The sequence below is a fragment of the Salvelinus alpinus genome, chromosome 11, assembly GCF_045679555.1.
Source record: "Salvelinus alpinus chromosome 11, SLU_Salpinus.1, whole genome shotgun sequence".
Taxonomy (NCBI): domain Eukaryota; kingdom Metazoa; phylum Chordata; class Actinopteri; order Salmoniformes; family Salmonidae; genus Salvelinus; species Salvelinus alpinus.
This window is the reverse complement of record NC_092096.1, coordinates 57,787,640-57,800,490: the sequence shown is the minus strand read 5'-3', so window position 1 is coordinate 57,800,490 and position 12,851 is coordinate 57,787,640. Positions and strand designations below refer to the sequence as shown.

Sequence of the window (12,851 nt, the reverse complement as noted above, 5' to 3'; positions counted from 1 at the left end):
AGAAAACACATTCCCCTCACCTCAATGTTTTGCATTGCTGACATGAATTGACCAGGTGGATGAGTAATTTTCAAAGAATTCACACATTTGAATCTTAAAATTATTACACAGCACCCTCTAGATTGGGAGTGATAAGCAGAGGTGGGACCAAGTCACTATTATCTCAAGTCACAAAGGTCCAAGTCCCAAGTAGAATGGGTTGAGTCCAGTTGTGTAAGCAGGAATCCGTTTATGGCATGGCCAGCAAAAATGTATACCTACACATAATAAACTAGAGGCCTATAATTAATTGACTAACATTCAAAGCACAGTTATATATTTAAACCAAAAATATCCCATTCTGTTCTTTTGAAATACCTTTTCTTAAAATATTTATTAAGGAATAAACTTCCTTAAAGGGGAATTTCACACGTGTTTTCATCGTGTCTGAAGAATTTCTAGGTCAGTGAGATGTTTCACACGTACATTAAATTGCCCAGGAGGAAGGCAGGTCTGGGCTTTGCGTGCTGAATGATACACCCTATGACGGCTTCCGGTCTATTGATGGAGGGGGCGAGATCTGAAAATAAATGTAGTGCTGCTTTGTTGCATTTTCCAAAGGCTCTATGTGATACGGATCGCACTATACATGTTTTGTGCGTGTAGAGATAGTTGTCCTTGTTCGATAGAGCCATTGGATGTCTTCAGCGATGTTCCTATCAGCGGATTCATTGCTAAATATACACGTTTACACATTTTTCCAGTCTCTGAAAGACTACAACTCTGGGGTGGTGCGTACTCTGGCCCTATTCCTCCCTCAAGGCAGACTTTTTTGAAAGGGAGGCGGATACTAAAAACATAATCCTTTGGGAAAAACTGAAAGAACCGACCAGACCACAATGGCGTGATTCAAAGATGAAGCATTTTTTTTAGCTACATGGTGACATTCAACTGGAATATAGCGAAGAGGATTCTAAACAAAGAGTTGGATTTAGCTAGAAACTCAGCTATAGCCGATGCCAGCACCAAGAGGGCATATGACACATATGGTGGCTAGCTAAGTTCGTTATTTTTCCTGCAAGCCATCTAGCTAGCTATCTAACTTTAGTTGATCTACTGAGACCCATATTATGTATTGCTGGCGATTATACTACTGTGTTACAGTAGGGGGAAATCTAATTATTTTTCTGTTTGCTAACTTAAGTAGTTAGGTAGGTAGCTAGCTGAGTTAGCTAAACAACTACAGGTAGCCATATCTATGACTGAAAATAGAAGAGGTTTTACAATCGGAGATCAATTGTATCTCGATTGTAAAACCTCTTCTCTTTTTATTTATTATCCCCTTTTCATGGTATCCAATTGCTGCAACTCCCGTACAGACTCGGGAGAGGCGAAGGTCGACAGTAGTGTGTCCTCCTAAACATCTCCCAGCCAAGCCGCACTGCTTCTTGACACAACGCTTGCTTCACCCGGAAAACAGCCGCACCAATATGTTGGAGGAAACATCGTACACCTAGCGACCGTGTCAGCGTGCACTGTGCCCGGCCCGCCACCGGAGTCACAAGTGCGCGATGGGACAGGAACATCCCTGCCGGCCAAACCCTCCCCTAACCCAGACAACACTGGGCCAATTGTGCGCCGCCCCATAGGTCTCCCGGTCGCGGCCGTGACACACGGCCTCTTGTGGACATCCATAGCCCATCCAACTACCTCATCAACATATTGTTATTTATTTTATTTATTTCGCTCCTTTGCACCCCAGTATCACTACTTCCACTCTCATCTTCTGCACATCTATCACCCCAGTGTTTAATTTGCCATACTGTAATAATTTCGCCACTATGGCCTATTTATTGCCACACCCCCCTTATCCTACCTCATTTGCACACACTGTATATAGATTTTCTTTATTGTACTATTGACAGTATGTTTGTTTTTTCCATGTTTAACTCTTTGTTGTTGTTTGTGTCGCACTGCTTTGCTTTATCTTGGCCAAGTCACAGTTGTAAATGAGAACTTGTTCTCAACTAGCCTACCTGGTTAAATATAAGGCGATGCAGTGCCTTAGATCACTGCACCACTCGGGAGGCCCTACCTCTTCTCTTTTTAGTCGTAAATATGGCTACTAAACAGCAAGCTGTAATGTTACAACCAGCCACCTAAAGCTAGGTTTACCAGCAAATGTTAGCACATGACTGGAATTGGCTAGCTAGTTAGCTTGGCACATGCTAAATTGTTATGTAACTTTTTTGCAAATGTGTAACAGCAACTGTAAATACTTTTACTAGCTAGCTATGTAACACAATTGACGAGGGTTGACATTGGTTATGATTATGACTATGGATGCATTTAAAATTTTCAAAAATGATAGCCATGATGCAAGATAGGATTCCAAACAGATGTAAATAACAATTATTGGCCATCCAGCATGTTAGCTGCTAGCTAAGTTTACTCACTAACAATAAGGAGAAACAAGAATACAACAATTTAATTGTTATAAATCTCTAAAACTGCCTCCCAAGTGGCGCTGTGTTCTAAGGCACTGCATCGCAGTGCTTGAGGCGTCACTACAGACCCCGGTGCGATCCCGGGCTGTGTCATTGCCGGCCGCGACCGGGACACCCATTTAGTAGTTTTTCTTTCATACATATAGCCTGAAAATCAAATCAAATTGTATTTGTCACATGCATTGAATACAACAGGTACCTTACAGTGAAATGCTTACTTACAAGCCCTTAGCAAACAGTTCAAGAATGCAGTAAAATAAATATTTACTAAATAAACGAAAGTTTAAAAAATGTATATATCAAAAAAGTAACATGACATAATAAGAACAAGGCTATATACAGGGGACACCAGTACCAAGTCAATGTGCGGGGGTACAGGTTAGTCGAGATAATTGGTAAAGTGACTATGCATAGATAAAAACAGCGAGTAGCAGCAGTGTTAAAACAAAGCGGGAGGGGGTCAATGTAAATAGTCTGAGAGGCCAATTGATGAATTGTTCAGCATTCTTATGGCTTGGGGATAGAAAATGTTAAGGAGCCTTTTGGTCCTAGACTTGGCACTCCGGCACCGATTGCTTTGCGGTAGCAGAGAGAACAATCTATGACTTGGGTGACTGGAGTCTTTGACAATTTTTTGGGCCTTCCTCTGACACCGCCTAGTATATAGTTCCTGGATGTCAGGAAGCTTTTCCCCAGTAATGTATTGGGTGTACGTACTACCCTCTGTATCGCCTTTATGGTCAGATGCCGAGCAGTTGCCATACCATACCACTCGCTCCACTTCAGCCCCTACAATGTTAATGGGGGCCTGTTCGGCCCTCCTTTTCCTATAGTTCACGATCAACTCCTTTGTCTTGCTCACATTGAGCGAGAGGTTGTTGTCCTGGCACCACACTGCCAGGTCTCTGACCTCCTCCCTATAGACTGTCTCATCATTGTTGGTGGTCAGGCCTACCACTGTTGTGTTGTCAGCAAACTTAATGATGGTGTTGAAGACATGCTTGGCCACGCAGTCGTGTGTGAACAGGGTGTACAGGAGGGGACTAAGCATGCACCCCTGAGGGTTCCCAGTGTTGAGGATAAGTGTGGCAGATGTGTTCTTGCCTACCCTTACCACCTGGGGGCGGCCCGTCAGGAAGTCCAGGATCCAGTTGCAGAGGGAGGTGCCCAGTCCCAGGGTCCTTAGCTTTGTGATTGGCTTTGTGGGCACTATGGTGTTGAATGCTGAGCTGTTGTCAATAAACTGCATTTTCACATAGATGTTCCTTTTGTTCAGGAGTGAAAGGGCAGTGTGGAGTGTGATTGAGATTGCGTCATATGTGGATCTGCTGGGGCGGTATGCGAATTGGAGTGGGTCTAGGGTATCCGGTAATCATTTAGGGAGGTTACCTTCGCTTTCCTGGGCACAGGGACTATGGGGATCTGTTTGAAACATGTGGGTATTACAGACTCGGTCAGGTAGAGATTAAAAATGTCAGTGAAGACACTTGCCAGTTGGTCCGCGCATGCTTTGAGTACACATCCTGGTAATCCGTCTGGCCCCGCGGCTTTGTGAATGTTGACTTGTTTAAAGGTCTTGTTCACATCGGCTATGGCGAGCATGATCAGACAGTCGTCTGGAACAGCTGGTGCTCTCATGCATGCTTCAGTGTTGCTTTCCTCAAAGCGCTCATAGAAATCATTTAGCTCATCTGGTAGGCTTGTGTCACTGGGCAGCTCGTGACTGAGCTAGTCCGTAATAGTTTGCATGCCCTGCCACATGCGACGAGAGTCGGAGCCGGTGTAGTAGAATTAAATCTTATTCCTGTATTTACGCTTTGCCTATGTGATGGTTCGTCTGAGGGCACAGCGGGATTTCTTATAAGTGTCTGGGTTAGAGTCCTGCTCCTTGAAAGCGGCAGCTCTTCCTTTTAGCTCAGTGTGGATGTTGCTTGTAATCCATGACTTCTGGTTAGGGTATGTACATACGGTCACTGTGGGGACTACACCATCGATGCACTTATTGATGAAGCCAGTGACTGATATCAAGTCCAATCTCAAGTCTGGAGTTAGACTCAAGTCCAAGACATGTGACTCATGTCCGCACCACTGGTAATAAGCACTGTTACAACAAACCCCAGTCTCCCCTACAAGCACTCATTCGTACTGTGTAACTCAAGTCTTTATAATGCACATACTTGAGAAAGCGGATAACTGAGACCGGATAAACCCATGGGGAAGTTTTGTAATGAAAAGATAAATAGCATATACATGCTCAACTTTTATTGTAGCCTTTCTGAGTGACCTTTCTGTGCTGTGTAGGATCATTTGTCATGGAGCTGTCTGTTCTGCAGAGACAAAGACACAGCCGTTCGTAATCTTCATTGCCGCGGAGACACATCTTTCGAGACTTTAAAGTAGAACCCTTGATTCCTTGTTTCTCAAAATTGAAATATCTAGCCGCGGCCTCAGAAAATATCCTACTCTGGCACCTGACATGGTCTGTGGTTATCTTTTCACGCCGGTATACTCTATTTCCTTTAAACCCATTCAAACAAGTAATGCCAACTCGACGACATATTGATCTTCTCTCTGAAAAGTGTTTTCAGTTTTTTTTTATTATGTTCACTTTCAAGTTTTAATGTTTTGTGCACAATTACAGTGAAATGCCTTTCTTGCAAGCTCCAAACCAACAATGCAGTAATCAATATAAATGTACAGTAGCACTAAAAATAACATAAGGTAGAACAAAAACCAGAAAAAACAAGAAAGTTATGATTGTATGTGTGTGTGTGTGTGCTTGTGTGTGTAGAGTGACTATAAATGTGTGTGCATGTTATGTGTGTGTTGGAGTGTCAGTGTGCGTGAGTGTGTAGAGTCCTGTGAGTGTGCATAGAGTGGAACAATGTTATACAAAGGTCAGCTCAGATAGTTCATGTAGCCAATCTGTTGGCTATTTAGCAGTCTTATAGCTTGGAGATAGAAGCTGTTCAGGAGCCTGTTGGTGTCAGACTTGATGCACCAATACTGATAGCCGTGCGGAAGCACAAAGAACAGTCTACGGCTTGGGTGGCTGGAGTCTAACGATTTTCCGGCCCTTCCTTTCACACCGCCTGATATAGAGGTCCTGGATGGCAGGCCCCAGTGATGCACTGGGCTGTCCGCACCACCCTCTGTAGCGCCATACGATCGAGGGTGGTGCTGTTGCCATACCAAGCAGTGATGCTGCCAGTCAAGATGCTCTCAATGTTTCAGCTGTATTTGAGGGCCCATGCCAAACCTTTTCAACTTCCTGTGTTTTCGTGTGGAAGAGTTGCCAATAATCCTTGCGGCATCTCCCTTTTCTCTTCCTAGGTGTGTGTCATATCTTGTGTATGTAGAGGGGAGGAAAAAAACACGACTTTTAATGTATTCCGTGCTTTTTTGTCAAAGTACCTTCGTGCAGTTTTGCCCTTGGCATTGAGATTTCATTCCTCCACTCCCCCTGTTGAGACGGATGGGCTACTCCTCTCATTTGCATGAACAATGTTCCTCTGACCGTGTTGACTTCCAGTCCATCCCTGTAGTTTATTTATTAGAGGGATGTTTTTTTATCGCCCAACATAGAATAAAGTACACCGTTTCCAGGCACACACACACTCACAGAGAGAAACACACACAACTCCCACTATTGTCTTTGATATCATATTTTAATAATGGCATATCATTTTCATTCATATTAATGACTGTTGTGATATCATTTTGCATATGCAGAGATATAAGCTGTGTGATATCACAAGGACAGTAACAAGGTGGGTGGGTGTTGTGGCATCTGTATTTTCGTGTTGATGTGTTTCATAGCGGATGGTCTGTTTGTTTGATTCTGGGGCTTTTGCCCTTCTCAAAGTCAGATTAGCTGCACTGTCACTCTGTCAGCCTGTCACTGAAAGGTCAGGGAGGGGTCATTTGCTCCCCTGTGTCACCCTTTGTACCATGATTGGCTGCCGATTGTTTGGCAGTCGAACGTGTCCGAGGTCGGACTCAGGGGGACAGTTGAATGGGTGCCAGTGGCTTTGCATGTAGAGACTGCGGACAGCGTTCAGGTCAGACCTCGGGTGTCGCAGTAGGGTCATAACTTCCCTCTATTGTCACTCATTCAGAATGTCATTCAATTAAAGACATTGGCAGTTGGCGGGTATCGATGCGACAGAATAGGGCCAACATTTACAATGTTTTTTTTGGTGCTGTTGTACATCATGTGTTGGTCTACAAGGCTTTATTAAGTGTTTGTGGCATCTGCCCGGGCTTAAACACTTGGGGTAAATGAAGCATGCCCAAACAGCTGGCAGGCAATATGGCAGAAGAGAGTGATCGGCTGTACCAGAGGATGTCATGGGCAAAGCACCATTTGTCATTTCCCTAGCAATATCCTATTGTATCAAATATGTTTTTGAAGCATTTTAAAATAGGGTGGAATGTTTCCAATTAGAATACAGATACTGTTGCAAAAGGTTTTTCCTACAATTAGCCCTATTGAACACGCCCATGGTTTCCCATAGCTAGAGTAGGCACTGATCCTAGTCAAAGGCTCAACTGAAAAATCACACGATACACTGAGGGTACAAAACATTACGAACACCTTGCTAATATTGAGTTTCACCCCCCTTTGCCCTCAGAACAGCCTCAATTCGTTGGGGCATGGATTCTACAAGTTGTCGGAAGCGTTCCACAGGGATGCTGGTCCATGTTGACGTCAATGCTTCCAAAATGACTATTGTGTCAAGTTGGCTGGATGTCCTTTGGGTGGCGGACCATTCTTGATGCACACAGGAAACTGTTGAGCGTGAAAAACCCAGCAGCGTTGCAGTTCTTCACACTCAAACCGGTGTGCCTGGCACCTACTACCATACCCCGTTCAAAGGCACTTAAATATTTTGTCTTGCCCATTCACCCTCTGAATGGCACACATATACAATCCATGTCTCAATTGTCTCAATGCTTAAACATCCTTCTTTAACCTGTCTCCTCGCCTTCATCTACACTGATTTGAAGTGGATTTAACAAGTGACCTCAATAAGGGATGTTAGCTTTCACCTGGATTCACCTGGTCAGTCTAAAAGAGCATGTGTTCCTAATGTTGTGTATAATTCAATGACAGTGTTGCATATCTGATACAAGTCCTTTTTTGCCTTGAGGTTCCTGACATGCTCTGCCTCACGAATGTTGAAGGTGATAATGATGATCTGACATGAAGCCTGACATCCACTCTTGGATAATAACCAATCAGATCTAAACTGCATCCATTTCCAGAGTTTGCTGTCGTGTGTGGCCTTCGGGTATGGCTGTGAGAACTTCGCCAAGTACGAGGAGCAGGGCATCGGTATCCAGTGGAGTAACATTGCCCAAAATCCTGAGGGAGATCGGTACAGTTTCATCGTGTCCATCATCATGATGCTCATCGACGCCCTCATCTACTGGCTGCTCACGTGGTACATCGAGAACGTCTTCCCAGGTAACTCATTCATGAGAAAGCCATCAATAACAGAATTGATACACTCTTCGTGTATGTGTTGTTGTTGGTCAATAACCAGATTTTTTTTTGAATATCCCAGCAGACTGCCGTAATATATTCATCTCATCTTCTCTAATTAAAATAAGAGGGGGATTTGTGCCAGTCTAGCTGGATGGAAACATGCACTGCAAAGTGTCATCCCTCAAGCTGTTGTTAAAATGTGAATGATGTTCCTCCACGCTTGATAACAGGCCAATATGGAATAGCTAAGCCGTGGTCCTTCCCTTTCACGGCCTCCTATTGGTGCGGGACGTCTGCGGTGCCCAACGCTGACCCTAGTCAGTTCAAGGATCCCATGGAATACAATGGTATAGTAGCCAGTGGTATTCACACAAACACCTGTGCACAAACACACCCACACTCAGGCATTACGCAACAGTTATTTATTTGTCTGGTTCAACACAGGTCATTCCCATCACAGACGGAATGCAACCTCAATAAGCCTAGTTCGTTATAACTTTAGACTCCTGATTGTTGGCACCTTGATTTTGTGTTAGATAATAATAGACAGATAATGCTGGGGGAAAAACAAGGTTGAGCTTGGAAAGTCAAGGCCTCGTTAGTAAATGACTGCTAATTAACATTTGGTCGAGGGAGGTGCAATGGTGCTTTATTGGCCGTGTCTAGGCCGTTTCGTATTCTGATCATGGAGTGGAATTCCGGAGTCATCATGCGTTTACACTTAAATTTGAATGTGTCCACCATGTGGATTTGGTCTTATGCAGCAACATTTGACATTGTGTTTTTTACATTGGATAAAAGTAGAGACTCAACTATAAAATGGTATATCATACACTGCATTTTTGAGGAACAATGGGAAAAGTAATTCTGCTTTGAAAGTTGAAAAAGTTGAGTTCTCAAAACTCACTTTTGAGAAAATGGCCTTTGAATGTTTTGTTATCTAGTGAAGAGCTCTTCTTTGTTTACACCCATTCATCAACGTTCACACCCTCTTAAGCTTTAGCCCCACCCATCTTGTTTCACTCTCGGAGCGTTCAGAGTGCACACTTGACGGTCTGGCTGATGATTCTTTACCTCTGGATAAGATGAAAACAGCCTAACCAGCTCTGCTGACAACAATTGTATTACTTTTTTTTGCCGACGTTTACTGCCCCTGGCCATATTCAACAGGTGTTGTACACTTTAGCTTAAGACATGTAGCTGTAAACAAAGTGTGAGATCACACACGTCACATAACGTTAGCTAACGAGCCAGCCAGCTAACGTTAGCTAGCTAGCTAACAGTACACTTTAGCTTAAGACATGCAGCTAGCTAAGTAAACAATGAACCTAGTTTAGGTAAACAACATGTAAGATCACACACATCACGTAACGTTAGCTAATGAGCCAGCTAGCCAACGTTAGCTAGTTAAACAACAATGAACATAGTGCCAAATCATGTCATTACTACCCTGCATGAATCTACTGGGAGCTAACCAACCAGGTTCAATGTTAGCTAGCTAACATTAGGTTCTAACTAGCAAAGCAAATGATTCTGGGATACGAATTATAATGTCATACGCGTAACGTTAGCTAGGGAGCCAGACAGCTAACGTTAGCTGGTTAGCTAACATTCAACTTTAGCTTGAAATGAACCCACTTTCTGTCAAAATTAGAATATCTGAAAATGTAGCTAGCTAGACTATCTTACCCATATACATTCTCATGATGGACGCGTTTCCCTGTCACGGATGCCATGTCACGGTTTCCCTTAGTTTGAAGGTGTAATCCGGAGACCGGTGTTTTCTCCATCTCTTTAGCTATCATACTCTAATTCCACTGATTTTAAAACTCGATCCTCCAGAAAGTGGAGAGCAACACTTATGCAGCTACACAACCCAATATTTTTTTTTTTTAAAGGCGCGTACGACAGGATTACCAACACAGACTGCTCAGCTCAAATAGACAGAAGCCTTCTATATGGCAGACCAATCCGAACTCCTCTCTCGGCATGTCCAGCCCACTCAAAAAATATTGAAATGGATCTGCTGTGAAGTTGTGACTTGTGACATACGCCTAGTTTCCTGAAACAGGTCACAAATATGATAATAACGCAATAACAACTTGTTGGCAGAAGTTAACTACTGTAGCTAACTATCAGCTAACATCTGTAGCTAGCCAGCAAGCTAGCAAGCAAAGCTTAAGGGATTGCAAACAGGTTAGCATAACTCTAGCCAAACAAAAAAAAATTGACCAAAATATTATCTAGCTGGCTAGCATTTATGAGGCCAGGAAACATGCTCCTCACACACTAGGAACCTATTTCCTCCAATGTTATAATGAAAAAGTACCTACCGCTGCCAAAACACAAGTATTCTGGAGACTTGTGGGCGGAGTGCTGATGATATCGGGTCGTCGCCCACTGTATGAGCTTTCGGTAGCCTGATTGTGTACAGACAGGAGAAATCCTGAGGTGGCGCCAGATCTGAACACAATCATCTAGACTTGTCTTTTCAATGCGATCTTTGTATTCTGAAAGCAGAAGTCGCATGTATATCAGAAGTCGCATGCACTCTTTATGTATATTTTCTCTCTTATTTTTGCCTATATCTGTGACCAAAGTGAGTTTCACACCGGTTGTGAGAACAACAGAACGGGTTAGCCTCTAGCCAAGAAGAAATGTGACACAAGGTGTAACTAAAACCGATTCTGTTGCTCGTAGGGGGGAGAGCAGAGAGTTGTAAACCTGTGTCACACAGCATCCGTAAAATGTATTTCATATAACTGAGCTTTTGTTGTAATAGCAGACACATTTTTTTTATCTCATAAAGGGAATATAATTATTCAGCTGTGGGTAGATTTTGTGTAGAACATAGATTTTGGCTGTGAGTAGATTTTGTGTGGAATATACTTTGAGGTAGCTTTTCTGAGGGCATGAATCAAACATGGTTAAAGTGTCTGCTAAATGGCATATCGTCTCTGTCTGATGAAAACCTTGTTACTCCATTTTGCAACAAAAATAAATGATTTACTGAAAGCAGTAACTCCCCTCAATGTGCTCTGAACATTTCATGACTCTAGGACCAAGAAAATGTATTCAAAATAGTTTTAAAAGTTTAATAATCGTGTGAGAAATTGTATATTTTCCATTTCTTGAAAAGTTAATATTTTGAAGATTAGGTTTTCAGCAACAATATACACTATATATTCAAAAATATATGGACACCCCTTCAAATTAGTGGATTCGACTATTTCAGCCACACCCGTTGCTGACACGTGTCATGCAATCTCCATAGAAAAACTTTGGCAGTAGAATGTCCTTACTGAAGAGCTCAGAGACTTTCAACATGGCACCTTCATAGGATGCCACCTTTACAACAAGTGAGTTCAACAAATTTCTGCCCTGCTACAGCTGCCCCGGTCAGTGTAAGTGCTGTTATTGTGAAGTGGAAACAAGATGTAGGAGCAACAATGGCTCAGCCGCAAGGCGGTAGGCCACACAAGCTCACTACGGGACCGCTGAGTGCTGAAGTGCGTAGCAAGTTTAAATAGTTTGTCCTCAGTTGCGACACTTACTACCAAGTTCCAAACTGCCTCTGGAAGCAACGTCAGCACAAGAACTGTTCGTTGGGAGCTTCATGAAATCGGTTTCCATGGCAGAGCAGCCGCTCACAAGCCTAAGATCACCAAGCGTCGGCTGGAGTGGTGTTTAAGCTCACCGCCATTGGAGTCGACACAATTGGAAACACGGTTTCAGGAGTGATGTAATCACGCTTCACCATCTGGCAGACCGACGGACAAATCTGGGTTTGGCGGATGCTAGGAGAACGCTACCTACCCGAATGCATAGTGCCAACTATAAAGTTTGGTGGAGGAGGAATAATGGTCTGGGGCTGTTTGTCATGGTTCGGGCTAGGCCCCTTAGTTCCAGTGAAGGGTAGTCTTATTACTACAGCATACAATGACGTTCTAGACCATTCTATGCTTCCCACTTTGTGGCAACAGTTTTTTTATTTCACCTTTATTTAACCAGGTAGGCTAGTTGAGAACAAGTTCTCATTTGCAACTGCGACCTGGCCAAGATAAAGCATAGCAGTGTGAACAGACAACAACACAGAGTTACACATGGAGTAAACAATAAACAAGTCAATAACATGGTAGAAAAAAGAGAATCTATATACAATGTGTGCAAAAGGCATGAGGAGGTAGGCAATAAATCGAATAATTACAATTTAGCAGATTAACACTGGAGTGATAAATCATCAGATGATCATCTGCAAGTAGAGATACTGGTGTGCAAAAGAGCAGAAAAGTAAATAAATAAAAGCAGTATGGGGGGTGAGGTAGGTAAATTGGGTGGGCTATATACCGATGGACTATGTACAGCTGCAGCGATCGGTTAGCTGCTCGGATAGCAGATGTTTAAAGTTGTTGAGGGAGATAAAAGTCTCCAACCTCAGAGATTTTTGCAATTCGTTCCAGTCGCAGGCAGCAGAGAACTGGAAGGAAAGGCGTCCAAATGAGGTTTTGGCTTTAGGGATGATCAGTGAGATACACCTGCTGGAGCGCGTGCTACGGGTGGGTGTAGCCATCGTGACCAGTGAACTGAGATAAGGCGGCACTTTACCTAGCATATCCTTGTAGATGACCTGGAGCCAGTGGGTCTGACGACGAACATGTAGCAAGGGCCAGCCGACTAGGGCATACAGGTCGCAGTGGTGGGTCGTATAAGGTGCTTTAGTAACAAAACGGATGGCACTGTGATAAACTGCATCCAGTTTGCTGAGTAGAGTATTGGAAGCTATTTTGTAGATGACATCGCCGAAGTCGAGGATCAGTAGGATAGTCAGTTTTACTAGGGTAAGTTTGGCGGCGTGAGTGAAGGAGGCTTTGTTG

General features: G+C 43.4%; 1 protein-coding gene across 1 annotated transcript in view; it reads left to right on the top strand.

The window, feature by feature from the left end:
* Positions 1 to 12,851, top strand: part of LOC139534553 (phospholipid-transporting ATPase ABCA1-like) — a 292,873-nt gene that overhangs the window by 87,599 nt on the left and 192,423 nt on the right. Inside the window, exons 16-17 of the mRNA XM_071333760.1 lie at positions 7,755 to 7,956; positions 8,208 to 8,324. Of these exons, the coding sequence (XP_071189861.1) occupies positions 7,755 to 7,956; positions 8,208 to 8,324 (319 nt within the window). The remainder of the gene's footprint in view (positions 1 to 7,754; positions 7,957 to 8,207; positions 8,325 to 12,851) is intronic.